This window comes from Danio rerio, chromosome 13 (assembly GCF_049306965.1).
Source record: "Danio rerio strain Tuebingen ecotype United States chromosome 13, GRCz12tu, whole genome shotgun sequence".
Lineage (NCBI taxonomy): Eukaryota > Metazoa > Chordata > Actinopteri > Cypriniformes > Danionidae > Danio > Danio rerio.
Window position 1 is genome coordinate 48,401,699 of NC_133188.1, and position 19,764 is coordinate 48,421,462.

Sequence of the window (19,764 nt, forward strand, 5' to 3'; positions counted from 1 at the left end):
CTATTCATACAGGCTCACCAAAATTGGACAATAGAGGATTGGAAAACGTTGCCTGGTCTGATGAGTCTTGATTTCTGCTGTGACATTCGGATAGTAGGGTCAGAATTTGGCATCAACAACATGAAAGCATGGGTCCATCCTGCCTTGTATCAAGATCAGTTGTACAATGAATCATTTACTTGAGACTCACTCTGAACAAATCATTTGGATCAATTTAGTTGTTTTTAATTTCTTTAATTCTGTCTAAATATGTCGACAGACACAGCTCACTCTGGTAAACACAACAAACAGAGAAGGCATTTGACAGAATCTCAATTTCTTGTTGCTATAATTGTATTTTTCATAACATATCGTCACAATATTGTCCCAAACTGCACACAACGAAAAGAAAAAAGGTACAGGTAATAACAAAAAGTTCACTACATTTATGTGCATTACCTCATTGTATATCAATGTTTAGATTAAGCAAATTAAATTAAATTGTAAAAGAACGATCAACCAAAACTTCACAATACGCTCTCACTAGTTTGTATTCATCTTAAATATACACAAATTATTATATATTTATTTATACAAATACTTGATTGTTAATGTTTTTAAATATAAAATACATGCTAATTTATTATGAATCATTGCACACGATTAATAATTAATAAAATAATAAACCATTTAACAGTGAGTTTAATTGCATAAATTCAACAAATGCAGTCTTATTGTAAAGTGTCAATCAACAATAGACCTATAAACAGTCAGATTTTAATCAAGCTGCTGGACATGTTCTAGCGCATGATAAACGTAAAAATGTTCGGTGCAGTGGTGAAAATGAAAAAGACAATCAGAAAATTCTTATCATTTCCGAAAAGCATAAATAACGAATAACTTTGTGGTACTTTGAGGTCACGTAGACCATAACGGTACATATTTATCATCATAACACAGATATTTTGAATTTTTGAATTAGTAAATTTCCTATTCCCACATGCACTGCTGATTCACTAATATAATTAAAAGACAACTAAATCAAACTAATCTCTACTGCAATCAAACGACAACCTCAAACCATGCAGTTCTGAGTGTCACACAGGTGAGTGGGCTTGACAAACCACCTGTAAAAACATACTCTCCAATACTTTAACTGACCAGGTTTTGCACACAACACTTTCTTACAATCACTATATATCTAAAATATAAATAGTCAGTGGGGTTGACAAACCATCTGTAGAAATCCAGTTTCTCGTCTCTCAGACATTTTAATCAACACTTGCACCATTTTTTGTAGGTTTGCACTCTTGTAAGAAAGAGTCTATGCATTTATAAAGTGTGCTTGACAAACCACACGTAAAAACAGTACTCAAAAAACACCCCCTCCTCCTAACTCTAGCACTCAATTCTGAACACCGACACTTCCTATTGAGGTAAAGTTGGTTTTACATTCGCATTTATATTCTGACTTTCTCATTAACAATATAACTTCAGAAAAGTATTCTCTGCAAAATCTAAGTAGGGAAATCATATTAGCAGGCAACGACTAAAGTACAACATTTTTCAGTCAATAATGTAGCACTAATGTTGTTTTGAAGTCATACTTAGGGGAGAGCGGGGCTAAAAGTAACGCAGGGTTAAATATAACACATAAGGTATTTGCTAAGGGTTAACCGTGGCATGCTTCAGAGGTTTTCACCACAGTGTCAGCAGATGTCTTCCTGACAATTATTGAAAAATTTTGGTAAAATGTAGATGAGAAACACAGGAGAAACCATTTTTGCAGCATAAAATAATTTATTATAGTCAATATTTTTTTATTTAAAAGAAAAAATCTGTGAAAGTATGAATATGAAATCTTATATTGTTGTGATTACCGTCTTCTAGACTAAAAGATGAAACCATTTTGAAATATGCAAAAAAAAATAATAATAAAAAAACAGACTGCTAGCCGTGTTTTGAGAAAAAAAAAAACACGACAGCGGGGTTAGTTGTAACAGGGTGCTACATTTAAGCCACTTTTTTTTTTGAGTGTAATGTTAAGAACTTTTTAAATAAAAACTGTTTTTAAATAGATTTCTTTTTTATTGCTAATACTACAAATAAATGCATTGTATAATAATGGATGATAATCAATATAAATCCAAGTGTGTTTATCAAATAAATGAATAAACATAGGGGCGAATTAGCTACTGCTGTTGCCTCACAGCAAGAAGGTTGCTGGGTCGATCTTCGGCTCAGTTGGCGTTTCTGTGTGAAGTTTGCATGTTCTCCCTGCATTCGCGTGTCGTGGGTTTCCTCCGGGTGCTCCGGTTTCCCCTACAGTCCAAAGACATTTGGTACAGGTGAATTGGGTAGGCTAAATTGTCCGGCGTTTGTTGACTAACAATAATCAAATGCCGAGCGTGACGCATGCTTTCTGTTTATACTAGAATGCGCATGCCCAGAGTGCGCGAATGGTCACGTGATATACGTTTTTGGTGGCGTAGTGTGGACGGAGAAATGTTCAGAAACGCTGGGTGAAGCGCTAGTGTGGACGCGGATCGTTTTTGATCTAAAATGCCATTTTAAAACTAAAACGCACTAGTGTAAACGGGGCCTAAGTGTGCATGTTTGTGGATGTTTCCCAGGGATGGGTTGCGCTGGAAGGACATTCGCTGCGAAAAATGTGCTGGATAAGTTGGCGGTTCATTCCGCTGTGGCGACCCTGGATTAATAAAGGGACTAAGCCAATAAGAAAATGAATGAAAAAGAAAAACATACTGTGCTATGTAGAATAAAAAATAACTTGAGCTAAGTACTGAGGAAATAAAGCGACTGTTTAATGTTAAACTACATTTAAATTAACTGTGTGTAATCTGCCGTTTAAAGCATGTATTACAACTAACTCTCTGTCTGTCACAACTTTCTGTGCTCATTTGTAGAAGAGGCTTGTGTTTTGTTGGTAAAAAAAAAAACAAATGGTTTGTCTAACCTCAACACTTTGCTTATTATTTGACGAAAACCAAAAAGTGTTACCATGTGCCCTGCTCTCCCATACATATTTGGTAAACATTATAAAGAAGTGGGCACAGGTCAAAAAGTGCGAATATAAACCAACTTTACCTCAATACAGTTTCTTGTGTATAAATAGCACTTCTCGTGAGTATTGCCTCTTGTTTTATCGCGGAGTGCCTCCTCAACTGTAAATAGCTCCTGCTAAATGACAATGTAAACAAATGCATTTCATCGTGGTAAACAAGAAACTCGTGACATGCATTATCGCTTATTATATTAGCTTTTGGCTGAGTGTCGTTTAACATGCATGTCAAAGCTGTATTTATAGGGGAAAGTCTTTCCACAGTGTGGACAGGAGTAAGGTCTCTCTCCTGTGTGAATCCGCATGTGCTTCTCCATCGTCGTGCGCCGTGAAAACCCATTTCCACACACAGGGCAGCTGATCTGCTTCCCAGAATGGCAGTCCTTGTGGTGTCTGTTCAGATTGGTTTGACTGAAGAAGGTTTTGTCGCAGTGAGAGCAGGCGAACGGCCTTTCTCCTCTGTGTTTGTATAAATGACTCTGCAGAGAGGTTGAACAGTGGAACTTCTTCCCACACTGATCACAGGGGTAGTTCTTCGCGTCTTTTCGTTTCTCGCCCGTGTGGATGAACCTGTGAACTTTAAGCCATGCTTTACAGCGAAACCCGGTCCCACAGAGCTCACAGACGAACGGCGTCTCTCCGGTGTGTATGCGCATGTGACTCGCCATATGTGTTTTTCGGCTGAACTCTTTGCCACACAGTTTACAGGTTAACTTTTTAACAGGAGTCTTCGACGGACCTTCCCGTTCCGCAGTAGGCTCTTGCTTTTTAACAGCATGCTTCATGATTAATGTCGATTCAGTTAGGACACCAAACGGCAACCTTAAAATGACTAAATTGGAGAAGCAAAACAATCCGGTTTATTCCAACAGAGTCCAACTAACTGGTAAAAGTCACCACCCCGGACACTTGAAGCTATGGTCTGGTCTTTCCTGCAGGGTTGCCAGATTTTCAAAAACTCCAAAACAAAACTACCCTCATCATAGCACAAATCAAAATATTCCACTACTCCTATATTTTGTATCAATACATCTTTATTGGTATGACAAACGTGTCGCCAAAGCATTTATAAAGTTTACATTAAAAATAACATACGTATATGACATACAGTAAATAATAGTAGCATAAAAGGCTATGGTGCGGTCTCTGCAGGGTTGCTAGATTTTCACAACAAACAATATCAATGCAGTCAGGAGGACACCAAGAGAAACGGCAACCTTGAAATGACGAACTGAATTGGAGAAGCAAAACAGTCCAAGTGGTGCTCCAACAAAGGCAACTAACTGGTAAAAGTCACCACCCCCGATTCTTGAAGCTATGGTCTGGTCTTTCCGGCAGGGTTGCCAGATTTTCGCAACAAAACTAGCCTGATAATATCACAAATCAAAATATTCCACTATCCATCCGTCAAATACATATTTTATTGAACAGATTGCAATATATATATATATATATAAACAGTAAATGAGTAGTTTCTCTTAAATTCAATTAAATTTATTGGCATGACATACATGGGAGAGGCTGTGGTCACGTCTTTCCTAAAGGGTTGCCAGATTTTCTCAACAAAACTAGCCTGATAATATCACAATCAAAATATACCACTAGCCTACTTCTAATTTATAAAATACATATTTTGCATAATAAATGACTTCATTGACATGATGGCATTTGATGCCACTGTGACCAAATCAATGCTGAATATAGCATTCCAGTAAACTGACTTGCAAGTAAAAAAAAATAGTGGGAAAAAGATCCCTTAAAGCAAAATATAACTTTGTATAAAATATAATTTTGCATATAAAAGTGTTAGTACAGGTTGTAATAGAACTTAATCACACTCAAAACAACTGGAAAAAAACTGTGACAAAAGGAAACCATGTGCATTCACAATCTTTACTGAAAAGATAATATAAAGTACAAAGATTAATAAACAGGGTGCGGCTCAAAAGCAATAAACTTTCCAGTAACTCTGACAAATCTTGGAGCAATGGAAACAACCAAGAAAACAAGTCTGCAGTTTTCAAAATGCATCTATATAATGAATGGATTCTGAACTTAGTATTTAACAGTAGATGGAGCTATAGGCTAGTTTTTAACAGCAGACGACACTCAGGGCTAGTTTTTAATAGCAGATGACGCTCTAGGCTAGTTTTCAACACATCAGATGGCGCTGTAGGCTAGTTTTTGACAGCAGATGTCGCTCTGGGTTATTTACCTTTACAGCAAATGGCACTCTAGACTAGTTTTTAACAGGAAATAGTGCTCTATGCTAGCTTTTAACAAAAGACGTTGCTCTAGGCTAGTTTTTAACAGGAGAGGGTGCTCTAGGCTAGTTTTTAACAGCAGATGTCGCTTTAGGCTAGCTTTTTTGACAGCAGCTGGCGCTCTAGGATAGTTTTTAACAGGAGAGGGTGCTCTAGGCTAGTTTTTAACAGCAGACGTCGCTCTAGGCTAGCTTTTATGACAGCAGCTGGCGCTCTAGGATAGTTTTTAACAGGAGATTGGGCTCTAGGCTAGTTTTAACAGCAGATGTAGCTCTAGGCTAGTTTTCCTTACAGCAAATGGTGCTCTAGGCTAGTTTCTAACAGGAGATGGTGCACTAGGCTAGTTTTTAACAGCAGACATCACTCTAGGCTAGTTTTTAACAGCAGATGTAGCTCTAGGCTAGTTTTCCTTACAGCAAATGGTGCTCTAGGCTAGTTTCTAACAGGAGATGGTGCTCTAGGTTAGTTTTAACAGCAGACGTCGCTCTAGGCTAGTTTTCTTGACAGCAGATGGTGCTCTAGGCTAGTTTTTTACAGGAGATGGCCTGTTTGGCTAGTTTTTGACAGCAGATGTTGCTCTGGGCTAAATTTCTATACAGCACATGGCACTGTAGGATAGCGTTTTTCCAGCAGATGGTGCTGTATGCTTTACAAACAGCCATACTCTTCTTGCATCCAATTCCTAACAAACACCACTTGAACCAAAAGTGATCATCAATAAATTTCAGAAAGGTAATAACAAGTGTTCACAGTGAGCTGTGTTTACATTAAACTTGTGACAGTAAATGCCATCTTATATGATTCGCCAAACTAACAAGTGCTCCTCCTGATGAGCATTTGAGTTTACATTTAGGACATTTACATTTTTTAAAGTTCCATCTGCTATTTAAAACTAACCTAGAGCGCATCTGCTGTTAAAAAAAACTAGCTTAGAGTGCCATTTGCTCTTTAAAAACATGTGCTGTGTCCCAGTTACGCCCTAAAAAATTGTGTACTTTTTTGTAAAGTTAAAGTATATACTTTTGAGTGTGTAACAGAAGAGTATGCAAACTTTGGGACATACTACTTCCTTGTTAACAGATCATTACGTTGCTTAGTTATGTCCCTTGTCAATCATCTTGACACATCATCCACACTTCTTTCATATTTAATGACCTACCTTATTGGAGAAGCAGCGGCAGGATAATCTGCCATTCACAAGTCTTTCATGCAGAAAATCTCCTCAGTTCTTTGGGTAACTATGCATTCAGAAGTTAGTGTCCAAACACATCTTTATATAAGTTCAACATGAAATACAACACAGGAAACAAGGTTTAAATATGTTCCAGTTGGATAGATATTGATTAACAGTCATTCAAAGAACTTTACCGAAGCCTCTCTACTTGACGATTGATCTCGTGTGTCCACCAAGTTTGTGGTTTGTTTACACTTTTTACCCTAGTTTGTAGTTCTAATCAAATTCACATCCAATGTGCAATGTGTTGTGGGCAATATTAGCAGTTAAAGTATGGACGCTTCTACATTTCCAATTTTTACATCCGGTAAATTTTGGCATACTCTTCAACATACTATGGTTTGGGACATACTAATTCTACTTTTGAACACTATTTAGGATAGATAGTATGCAAATTGGGACGCAGCACTAGACTAGAGCACCATCAACTGTAAAAAACTACCCTAGATCTCCATCTGCTGTAAAGACACTTAGCCTAGAGTTCCATCTGCTGTTTTAAAACTAGCCTAGAGTATCATCTGCTGTTAAAACTAGCATAGAGCATCATATGCTGTTTAAAAAGTAGCCTAGAACACCATCTGCTGTTAAAAACTAGCCTAGAGTATCATCTGCTGTTAAAACTAGCATAGAGCATCATCTGCTGTTAAAACTAGCATAGAGCATCATCTGCTGTTTAAAAAGTAGCCTAGAACACCATCTGCTGTTAAAAAGTAGCCTAGAACACCATCTGCTGTTAAAAACTAGCCTAGAGTGCCATCTGCTGTTGAAAAACTAGCCCAGAGCATTATTTACTGTTTAGAAATTAGCCTAGAGTGCCATCCACCGTTAAGCTCTAGCCTAGAGTAGTGTATGCTGTTAAAAACTAGCCTAGAGTTATATCTGCTGTTAAAAACTAGCCTAGAGCGCCATCTGCTGTTTTTAAACTAGCTTAGAGTGCCATCTGCTGCTTAAAAACTAGCCTAGGAACTATCTGCAGTTTAAAAACTAGCCTAGAGCATAATCTGCTGTTACAACAAGCCTAGAGCGCCATCTGCTGTTAATAAACAAGCCTAGAGCACCATCTGCTGTTTCAATAATAGCCTAGAGCACCATCTGCTGTTTTCAAACTAGCCTAGAACAACATATGCTGTTGAAAAACTAGCATAGAGCACCATCTGCTGTTTAAAAACTAGCCTAGAGCACCATCTGCTGCTTTAAAACTAGCCTAGAACAACATATGCGGTTGAAAAACTAGCACAGAGCACCATCTGCTGTTTAAAAACTAGCCTAGAGCACCATCTGCTGTTAAAAACTAGCCTAGAGCATCATCTACTGTTAAAACTAGCCTAGAGCACCATCTGCTGTTTAAAAACTAGCCTAAAGCATCATCTGCTGTTAAAACTAGCCTAGAGCATCATCTACTGTTAAAACTAGCCTAGAGCACCATCTGCTGTTTAAAAACTAGCCTAAAGCATCATCTGCTGTTAAAACTAGCCTAGAGCATCATCTACTGTTAAAACTAGCCTAGAGCACCATCTGCTGTTTAAAAACTAGCCTAAAGCATCATCTGCTGTTAAAACTAACATAGAGCACCATCTGATGTTTAAAAACGAGCCTAGAGCACCATCTGCTGTTAAAAACTAGCCTAGAGCATCATCTGCTGTTAAAACTAACATAGAGCACCATCTGATGTTTAAAAACGAGCCTAGAGCACCATCTGCTGTTAAAAACTAGCCTAGAGCATCATCTACTGTTAAAACTAGTCTAGAGTGCCATCTGCTGTTTACAAACTAGCTTAGAGTGCCATCTGCTGTTAAAAACTAGCATAGAGCGCCATCTGCAGCTAAAAACTAAGTTTACAATCGTTTCAAGAGAGAATATAGATGCATTTTGAAAAACGTTTAGATTTTTCGCCACAACTCTAATGAACGCTCAACCTTTGGCCGAGTGCGTTTTAAGATGCATTTTCAAGGTGTATTTTAAAGGAAAAGTCTTTCCACATTCAGGACAGGAGTAAGGTCTCTCTCCTGTGTGAAGCCGCATGTGTTTCTCCAGCGAATAAAGGCGTGAGAATCCACTCTCGCACACAGGGCAGCTGAACGGTTTGCCGTCTGAATGAGCATCGACCTGGTGGCGTTTCAGATTGGTTTGACTGAAGAAGGTTTTGTCACACAGAACGCAGGCGAACGGCCTCTCGCCTTTGTGTTGATATAAGTGACTCTGGAGAGCGGTGGAACCAACAAACTTCTTCCCGCACTGATCACAGCTAAATTTCTTTACAAGCTTGCGTTTGACGCCCATGTGGATGCTACTGTGCAGTTTAAGCCAGTCTTTCCGCCTGAAGGCTCTTCCACAGAGTTCACAGACGTACGGCGCTTCTCCTGTGTGTATTCGCATGTGCGTCCCTAGGTTTGAGCTGTGGCGATACTCAATGCCACACAGTTTACACACGTACTTTTTACCAGGAGTTTTTTTGCTTCGTTTTTTCCGTTTGCCAGATTTGGAGACGGATGCTTCCGGTTCAGTGTCTGAAGAACTTTGATCTGATTCTTGAATAGTTTTAACTTCATATTTCAGTCGCTGGCAAAAGAGTGCAGCTGATCCTTCAATTTTACTTAGAACCAAAGTTTCCACATCATTATTAGTGGATTCAGACTCCTGAAAGGACTCTTCGTTTTTGATCACAGGCTTCATATTGATGCAGTCCGGACTCCAAGCCAACATCTAGTGAAACAGACTGAAATGAGAGGTAAACATTCTTCAGCTCATTAAACCCAAATTTTGCATTTATTAATAATACAGAAAGTTCTTGATATAGCTCTTTGTTTAATTGTGAATTCTCCTACACAACAAGTATTAGCAATTCCATGCGAATGTCAACCTTGCCATGAAAAAAAATTAAATTTAAACCAAAATAATAAAACCCTTTCCAGGTTTTTTGTGCAAGTATTTTACAGTACTTTTGAAATACTCAAAAATATCTCTATCAGTGTTTTCAAACTACTATATTTGATTTATCAAAATCACACAAAGTGACAATTTCACATCTGTGACTTCCATAACGGAGAAATGTCACATCCATAACCAAGATGAATGCAAAAATGTTAAACAAAATAAAAATCAATGACTTAAAATCAATGAGCCGTCTCTTATCATTTTGATTAACATTGTTTCTTTTGGGTTGTGCAGTTTAATTAACTGAATTTCTACAAAGTATTTTGTAGACTGTAAACTGCAGACTTTTTTGTCACATCCATAATGCATGTTTATTTTCCTCATTTTAAATGCAAAAATGTTTACAGATTGATATTTTTCTGATCCCATAATTCTGTGATGATTAGTAGTTTTGTCAAATATAAACAGATGTTTCGATATAATGTTAACATATGAAGAGTTCAGAATCAGATGCAAAACCCTCTAAATCCATCAGACCTCTTTTCTTGTAAATGAGCATTTTCTATCAGGCTCCTCTGATTAGGTTCAAACGTTTCATTTTATAGATAATGAAAAGGTTATTAGCTGGTAAATAAAATACCTTTTTTTTTCAAAAATGTCACTTTAGAAAATTCTTTGTTTTTTAACAAGGTAAATTTTATTTTGCGACAAAACCAGCCTAATCCACGACTGCTTTTTTTGCAAAAACCTCTAAATCCACCTATTGAGACTCGACAGTGTAATCACTAAAGATGCCATTAGAAATTATTTTACCAAAAATAAAACACATTACGGCTCAATAGCCTAGTGGTTAGCGCACCGACATATGGTGCAATAGCACGTCAGGGCGTTGCAAGTTCGAATCCCGGCTCGACAACATTTCCCTACCTCCTCTCTCTCTCTCTCTCTCTCTCTCTCCCACTTCGCTTCCTGTCTCAATACTGTCCTATCTAATAATAAAAGCAAAAAGGCCAAAAATAAATTTTAAAAATAAAAATAAAAAAATAAAACACATTACACAAACCACCTAAAATTAAAAACATAAATCTGTCAAGTAAGTTAGGGTTCACTGCGCTGTGGTAAACCAGGGAAAAAGCAGAAGGAAAATGAATGGAATCAAGTAAGTGCATTAATCAATAACACTAAAGCTGACATAATTAAATCTTAACAATCTGTTGTCATTTCTAAGATTTGTGATTTAGATTTAATGCAAGTAGAACAATGTAAACATTGTAAGATAAGCTTGGTAGATTCAAATAATGTAGTGTAAAACGTTGTGAAACATCAATATCTGTGCATTGTCCATTAATATAAAAAGCTTATCAGATCTAAAGGTATTATGAAGTATTATAAATAATGTATAGTTTTATACATTATATTCGTCCTTTAAAAAAATAGCTTACATTAGCAAATAAAACACAAGGCCTACTGGGCAAAAAGGGGATGCCTCTCAGACAATTTTAGAAGTCATTCATTCATTTTCAACATACTCAAGGTCATACTCATACTCTTGGTTTCTTTTTCAGCTCGTTTATCCTCATAGCATCCACATGGATAAAAGAACGGCATCTTAACTTTGTCTTTTGTGAAACGGAGTTGCTGTTTAATGTATAGTAAATCAGACTCATGCATGTTACACTTTCGACTGTACATTGGGTTTCCTTTTTCTTATAATAATGCATAAGTTTTGAGGTAAGGGACGTTTTCATTTGACATTCACTGACAGTCAGACAGGCTCATCCAATTCATCAAACTCAGTCTTTTAAAATTGAAAGCTGAATAAAGCAGTCTCCTCATAAAAGCTGGCATATCACCGTGCTACTACAATGAAGACATATGACTCGATTTGCGCCTTCTGATTGGTTCTCGGGATATATCGGCTTTTGCTGTCAAGTGGTGTTTAGAGGCTTTTGCCAACAAACTGCTATTTCTGAATGGGCTGACTCTGCAATTTAGATCATTTGAAGCAAATCTATTGGTTGATGGTGTACTACATGCCTAAAGCATTCACTCAATGTCATTATCTCATTTTCGGTGGAAGTGGCATTTAGCGGCTCTTGTCTGAACACTTCATATACTCTCCCTCTGAACTCATGCTTTGAATTTTTACTTAAAATGTCACATCCATAACGCGGGAATTGCTCACGTCTACTAAAAATGTTTCATTTTTAAAAGCTAAATAGCTAAAATTGTTGGTTGTTTTAGAAAAAACACTGGCTAGTCTAGTGTAAAGCATTGCTTAATATAGCAACAAAATTCTATTCTACATTAATTAATAATAAAGAAAGCTCTTGAGATACTTACACCACATTTAAAATTCAACAGATAAACGAGCTGTTCAACAATAAAAGGAATTGAGTGTACCGTATTAGTGAACACAAACAGAAGTTATTAGGCATCAGTGCTTTAACAACTTAAAAACAGGAAAGAGTCAACAGATGGAACTCATTGGACCAATGAAGAGACTAATTTCATAATACGAACGAATATATAAATATTGTTTATACAGGAAATTAAAACAGCTGACACTGGGCCAGATGTGTTTTCAAAAGGTACACATTTGGCCTCTAAATTGTGTATATTACAATCACAAATAAGAAAATTAAAAATGTTTTGTCCTTGTGTTCTCTATAGGGGAGTATTTCAATTAAAGATCACATAATAAAATAATAAACAACATTAATATTAAAATGACACACATTTGGTCCAGATGCAAGACAAAAAAAGTAATAATAGTAATAATAATGAAGATGATGATTAGGTATGGGCCGGTATAAAATTCTGACGGTATAATAACTTTGGGTAAAAATATCACAGTTTCAGAATATCACAGTATTGTGATTACTGCTGTAAATTATGTTCTTTTTAAATGTCTGGGTAAAAAACAACAACCTTTTCCCCTTGAATATAGTATTTATTTTTTAACATTTCAAATACTTTTCAACAATAAATGTCAGGCTAAATAATATAAATAAATAATTGACTTCTGCGGTCTTCATTAGTTTCAAAAGCAGATTTCTTTTCAACTTGAAAAGGCATCTTTGGATATCTTTCTTTCTTTGGATATATGGTAATTCACTGCAATGTTCAGCTTTATAGCATGCTGGATAGGGCTATGCGATTATTCGAAAATGGAATCGCAATCGCGTTTTGAAACGTTACAATTAGCAAAACAGGCTGCGATATGAAATATTAATTCATTTATTCATTTTCTTTTCGGCTTAGTCTCTTTATTAATCTTGGGTCGCCATGGAGAAATGAACAGCCGACTTATCCAGCATTTGTTTAATGCAGCAGATGCCCTTCCAGCTGCAACCCATCTCTGGGAAACATCCACACACACACTCATTTACACTCATACACTACGGACAATTTAGCCTAGCCAATTCACCTGTACCGCATGTCTTTGGACTTGTGGGGGAAACCCACGCAAACACGGGGAGAACATGCAAACTCCACACAGAAACGCCATATGAGCCAGCCGAGGCTCAAACTAGCAAACTTCTTGCTGTGAGACGCCAGCATCACCTACCTACGCCTGTGGAGAATTCGGATTTTTACAGTACTTTCCAATGCGTCTCAGCATGGATCAACGTTTATCCTTTTCTCATCAGTAGAGCTGTCGCCTCACAGCAAGAAGGTCGCTGGTTCGAACCTCGGCTCAGTTGGCATTTCTGTGTGGAGTTTGCATGTTCTCCCTGCCTTCGCGTGGGTTTCCTCCGGGTGCTCCGGTTTCCCCCACAGTCCAAAGACATGCGATACAGGTGAATTGGGTAGGCTAAATTGTCCGTAGTGTATGAGTGTGTGTGTGAATGTGTGTGTGGATGTTTCCCAGAGATGGGTTGTGGCTGGAAGGGCATCCGCTGCATAAAAACTTGCTGGATAAGTTGGCGGTTCATTCCGCTGTGGCGACCCCGGATTAATAAAGGCACTAAGCCGACAAGAAAATGAATGAATGAATGAATAAGCATTTAGCTTTGAATTGATTTTAACTAATGAATAAGTTAACACTGCTTTATGTAAGAATGTTCAGTGCATTTGCCTGTCTCTTTATAACTATTTTCAGGAGCCACCAAACTAGGTCAGAGGTCTCGGAGACCTTGAGTGGAACTGAGGACTGGAAGCAACTGTTTCTATTGTTATTTCTATGAGTTTATACTAACTAAAATGTCCAAAGTGATTTTGCTGTTTTTACGGTTAATTAGTTTAAGGTGATTCTACTTTTTATTTAAAATAGACTTTGTGTATTAAGGATATAACTGCCTGAATGTAGATTATACTGGTTTTTAATCAGTTTTGATAAAGACGTCTGAGAATACACTCAGCCTTGGATAAGAAACAGATTGTACTTTAAGTGTGTGTGTTCTATTTGACTGTGGATCAGTTTCACAGGTCTGGAGTCAGCTCTAAACAGTCTAGTGGATGTCTGACGTTAATGCTTAAGATATTGTTCAGAATTGTACGGACGAACCCCACGTGGAAATGTTCCTAGTCTATCTGTGTTTAACCAATCAGGTTAGAAACCTACATGTATGACACAGTTAATGACGTTATGTGAGAGTATAATTGTTATTGATTGGTGATTGTAAGCAGAGCGGCGTAGGAACTCATGGCGAGTGTTGAAGCTGGCTTCTGCTGATGAAACTGCAAACTATCTTCAGTAAACTTGATTTATTGATTTGAATCTCTGACTCCGGCTCTTCTTCATCTGACAGACTGCTCATTCTTTGGGTTTAACTTCATACAATCCCTACAACACCTGCTATATGAAATATATAATATTTAACTTCCTCCACCCAGAACAAATGCGTGACTGCTATCTGTGTGTTACAGTCTTACTAGCCAATTGAGTGAGCACTCTTTCAGAATTGCGCAATCAAACTACACGGAAAGCCAATAAAAAAAATAATAATAAAAAAAACACAAACAGGAAAGCGCAGACGAGTAGGATGATGGTGCTAGCCGCTTCAGAAGTATTAATAGACAAATTAATATCAAGTAAACAAGATATCTGTAATATGTAAATGTTTTGGTTTCAAAGTCAGACACTGAACAAAACCAGGTAATTTGTCAGAGCTGTCACAGAATTGTTGCCACATCTGGAGGAAATACAAAGCGCCACAGGTGACTATATGAGGAGTGTCTTGCTAAAAAGTCAACTGAAAGTATTGATAGTAGGCATTTGGACGATAACTGGTTTTAAGGTTTACAGTGCTTCTAAGAAGTCAAGGTTTTAAAACCGCAAAAATTTTCTGCTGTACCGTTCCTAAAGTATTTATAAGTTTTTATAATTGTTTTACGTGTTTTTTTACGACTACATGATTTTCGCTACATTCATTCTTCCATGGCAGGACGCCATGCCAAAATTCATCCCGCCACGGCTCCATTACAGCTTCTCATTCGAAACATTTAATTGTTTAAATAGCGGGTTATAATCGCACCAAAACGTATTAAAAGGTAAGTGAATTATAACAGCGCAAACTTTTCTGTAAACGTAGTAGTGCTGTGCATTATTTGTTTAACCCTTTAAGTTTACGTGCTGACTGACTGACTGACAGGTGCGTGATGCGTGAGGCCAGCAAACACGACGTATAGCCGTTTCACTTTACTTCAGGACGCATCAATATCGCTGTAGGTCTATTGGAGACATGCATAAATATTTCTAGCAAATTTAATAAATGCTGGAGACATACTCGTTACGTAGACGCACTAAATCACACTTCAGCAGCGTTTATTTGAGAGCGCACAAGAAGATCTGCACACTCTTGAAGCAGCTTATATTTGAGGGTGCGTGCAAGAAGTTTTGTGCACGAGCTGAGGAAATCGGCGCGCAAGCAAAGAGATCAGCATGCTGTAGGCTATCACAAAAATGTAGGGATGTAACGGTATTGTAAATACCGTCATACCTCAATATAAATTTTTTTCGATATTACCGAAGTCGCATGACTCGTTAAAACTATAGGTCTTCTGAGAAAATTTGCTCAGGCGAATGAAGCGAACGGGAGGTAGCGAAAACTACAATTCCCATCAGCCCATGCTTGACCATCATCCCTTGCGGTCTGTTGTCGCTACAGATCCAATAATGCGGAAATGGAGTGTGCTGCTAGAAGCGGGGATGAAAAAGAGCTGGAAAACTCTAAAGCGGGTGTTGTCGCCGCGCGCGTACTGAATAGCGGTGTTGTCGCGCGAGTTCTTATCAGCTGTGTTGTCGCGCGCGTACTGAATAGCGGTGTTGTCGCGCGAGTTCTTATCAGCTGTGTTGTCGCGCGCGTACTGAATAGCGGTGTTGTCGCGCGAGTTCTTATCAGCTGTGTTGTCGCGCGCGTACTGAATAGCGGTGTTGTCGCCAGAGTTCTTATCAGCTGTGTTGTCGCGCGCGTACTGAATAGCGGTGTTGTCGCCAGAGTTCTTATCAGCTGTGTTGTCGCGCGCGCGTACTGAATAGCGGTGTTGTCAGCACACTGTTCAGATTGATGCAGACATGAGACCTCTATCTCACTCATGGTTTGTCCTCTCAAGTGGGGGAAAGACAATGCACAACGTTACCCACTGCTGTCAACCTGGGCCAAGTCATATCTCTCTTGTCCCAGAAACCTCAGTCCCAAATGAGAGGGTTTTTTTCTGTTGCAGGGGACATTGTAAATGCCCAGAGATACCAGCTTTTACCAGATTATAGTTGTATGATAATTTTCCTTTAAACCCATCTCTATCTAAGTGAGTGAGTGATTAAATGTTGAATGTGATGAGTTTTCAACGATACTAAATTGAAACTTTATTTTTTTTTACATGGTTTAATATTTTTTTGTTATTAAAATTGAAGTTCCTGTTTCAAAGCTTACAGATAGATGACTAATTTGTATGTCATTGACACTTTTGGCACTTTTTTGGAGTATTTTCATAAGTTTTGTTTTTCCTGTAAATGATTCAATAAATATCGTACCGTGACATTCATACCGAGGTATTACCGTACCGTGAAATTCTGATACCGTTACATCCCTACAAAAATGCGATCTTGACTTCTAATACTGAGCTCACAACATTTGTCATTGAAATAATGCCACAGGTAGTTGGTGGATGTGTAAAAAAAGGCCTGCCTTCACAGCTAGAAAAAATCCTAGAGGAAACACTGGTTTTTTAGGGCAACATTAGAAAGACCCTCCACATTACAAGCTACTGGTCAGTCCGTGATTCAAGAAATATCTGAAAAACAAATCTCTTATAAACCAACATCCAACAAGCTGTAGTGCTGAAGCGGCTTTACTTTATATCCAAAGAAAAGAAAGATATCCAAAGATGTTTTTTTCAAGTGGAAAAGAAATCTGTTTTTGAAACTAATAAAGACAGCAGAAGTCATTGACTTATTTGAATTAATTACGTCGACATCTTACTGCTTTCAAAATATTTTAAATAATAAAAATATATATATCATGTTCAATGGGGTTGTTTTTTTTACCCAGACTTTTTAAAATAACTTATTTTAGAGCAGTGATCACAATACTGTGACATCGCAAAACTGATATTTTTGCCCAAGGTTATCATACCATCAGAAGCTTATACCGGCTCATGCCTAATTGCCAGTGTCACTCAATCTAGTAGCAAGCAGCAGCAAAGTACAATTTCAGAGTTGTTTGCTAATATAAGTTAAAAACTTTTCAGTTCCTTTTTAACTAACACTCACTGCATTTTAGCAAGGCAAGGCAAACTTTATTTATAGAGCACAATTTAACACAACCGCAGTTGATCCAAAGTGCTTTACAATAAAATAAACTAGGCAATAAAACTAAAAATAACTGGTATTAAAAATACAATAAAATATATTTAAAAAGTAATACTAAAATATAAATAATACAAAAATAACATGCATGCATCAGTCAAAGGCAAGAGAGTAAAAATGTGTCTTTAAGTTAGATTTAAAAGCATCCAAAGAAGGAGAGATTCTGATATTCAGAGGGAGACTATTCCAGAGCCTTGGGGCCGCAGCACTGAAAGCTCGATCACCCTTTGACTTGCAGCGAGACCGAGGGACAGACAAAAGAAACTGATCATGTGATCTTAAGAATCTACAAGCTGTATATGGCCTAATAAGCTCGCTGACATAGGCTGGGGCAGAATTGTGCAAAGCTTTATAAGTGAAAAGAAGAATTTTAAAATCAACCCTGTATTTTATAGGTAGCCAGTGCAATGAGGCAAGGACAGGGGAGATATGATCTCTTTTCTTAGTTCCTGTTATTAATCTGGCGGCTGCATTTTGGACCAACTGTAGCCGAGAGAGTGTTGACTGAGGTAGGCCAATATACAAAGAATTGCAGTAGTCTAACCGAGAGGAGATTAAAGCATGGGTTACGATTTCTAAATCTTTTTTAGAAAGAAAGCGTTTAACTTTTGCCACCAATCTAAGCTGGAAGAAACTGCTCTTCACAACCGCATTTACATGTTTGTCAAACTGCAAGAGTGGATCAAAGATAACTCTAAGATTCTTGGCGTGATTGTGCAGATTGTCGTTTAGGGCTCCTAGCTGAGTTTTAATTGAATTGTTGGTAGCAGCAGGACCTAAAATTAACACTTCTGTTTTGTACTCATTCGCAGTAAGAAGCTACAATACAGATTAATCAGCTGAAGCTTGACAACCAAATTAAATTGGAAATCAAATCGAAATTGCAATAGCTGTACAAAAAAATGCAATTAGATGTTTTTCCAAATCGCACAGCCCTAACGGTGGATGTGTTTTTTTAGGAGATTTGTTTTTCAGTTGTTTCCTGAATCATAGATTGAGTTGTAACTTGTGATGTGGAGGGTCCTTTTCTATTGCTTACAAATACCTTAGGAACGGTATAACAGAACATTTTTGCGGTTTTTAAAACCTTAAAATCAGTTATCGTCCCATGCCTAATGAGACAGAGAGAGTTTTAATTTTATTGCCATTTCATCTTCTATGGCTATGTCATGGCAAAAAAAAAAAAAAAAAAACAGATCAAGTTTACCACATTTTATAAATACCACTTTTCTATAATTATAAAAATATTCTTACAATTAAAAGTAATCAACAGTGATAAATAATATACAAGGTAAAATACATCAATAAAAAAATAATAATATATGATAAAAATCTAAAACAGTTTTTTAAGGTTTGCCATGTCTAATGATGACAAATAAAAATTTAATTTTAATGTCACATCTTAATTATGCTCAACGTGTGGAATTTAACGCAACGATTTAGAAACACATGGTGAAAGCAATAACTAGAAATAGACATAAAGAATCATATAATGTATTAACAATTTATATTTATTTTTTCATAATTACACGGCACACAAAGACAAACAATAACAAAACAAATAAAAATTGTAAATAATAATAGATGAATACTAAAGTTTACATAATTATATACAAATAAAAAAACATTTTACTTCTATAAACATATATCTAATAAAACTCCCTGTTTAATTAAGTTAGTGGCCACTGCAGTATTTACACTAACGTTAAAGATACAATCACATTGCTTTGTAATGATTATATGCTGGGTCACTTTCTTCTCGTTTCAAGTGAGCAAATAAGTAACAATGAATAAACAAAAACACAATTCATTCATCAGTACAGAAACTGCAGTTATCGCGTGAAACTTTTCCTCACACCTCCACACACGACAATGTTTTTGTCGTATTTGTTCGTCGTTTGTCAACTCACAGCGCGAGGACACATTACTAAAACACGATGTATATGTATGTTGTAACAATAAAGCACTTACTTGTACACAAGCGACATTTATCTTTCTTCCAGAGAAAAATCCAATCTGGTCCGTTTACAACTTTCTCATGCATGTTTCTTCTTCTTCTTCGCTTCACAGTAGATCATGGTGACCACTGAAACAGCGCCCTCCGGCCATTCAGAGGAACTACACATTCACAGCCACAGCAGTTTGTCACTGAACGACACTGAATACGGTTTGGCATAAATGTAAGTGCTAGGTTTAAGACTTGAGCGTACATGTCAGGGGTAGAGGATTTTTCTTTTCAGCAAATTTTTTTTGTTTTTAATTATCAAATGCATTTTTAAAGAGCCACTGGGGGTGTGGGTATATAACAAAACATTTATTTATTTATTTATTTATTTATTTATTTATAAACATAATGTTTATTTATGTGCTCAACTCCAACAATATCTCCAATGATTACTTAGGCATCAACCATACAAAAGACAGACATAACAGGAGGATATTTCTGTGGTCAGAATTATTTAAATTGAAATTCAGCAAACACACACACACACACACACACACACACACACACACACAC

At 37.1% G+C, this 19,764-nt stretch overlaps 2 protein-coding genes across 2 annotated transcripts; both read right to left on the minus strand.

Annotated features, from left to right (window-relative positions):
• Positions 1–203: 203 nt before the first annotated feature.
• LOC101886929 (uncharacterized) lies at positions 204–3,949 on the minus strand. The gene has a single exon (XM_005169548.6). It carries the CDS (start codon positions 3,844–3,846, stop codon positions 3,256–3,258), a length of 591 nt encoding a protein of 196 aa, XP_005169605.1. The 5' UTR covers positions 3,847–3,949; the 3' UTR covers positions 204–3,255.
• Positions 3,950–4,464: 515 nt separating this feature from the next.
• Positions 4,465–19,298, minus strand: si:dkeyp-2e4.8. The gene is made up of 3 exons (XM_073920294.1): positions 19,218–19,298; positions 8,326–9,275; positions 4,465–7,968 (listed from the first exon to the last, which is right to left on the minus strand). Exon 2 carries the CDS (start codon positions 9,260–9,262, stop codon positions 8,471–8,473), a length of 792 nt encoding a protein of 263 aa, XP_073776395.1. The 5' UTR covers positions 9,263–9,275; positions 19,218–19,298; the 3' UTR covers positions 4,465–7,968; positions 8,326–8,470.
• Between the last annotated feature and the right edge of the window lie 466 nt (positions 19,299–19,764).

Excerpts from the sequence above, each read along its gene's own strand:
- si:dkeyp-2e4.8 (XM_073920294.1), bottom strand. The coding sequence starts at position 9,262 with ATGTTGGCTTGGAGTCCGGACTGCATCAATATGAAGCCTGTGATCAAA.
- LOC101886929 (XM_005169548.6), bottom strand. The coding sequence starts at position 3,846 with ATGAAGCATGCTGTTAAAAAGCAAGAGCCTACTGCGGAACGGGAAGGT.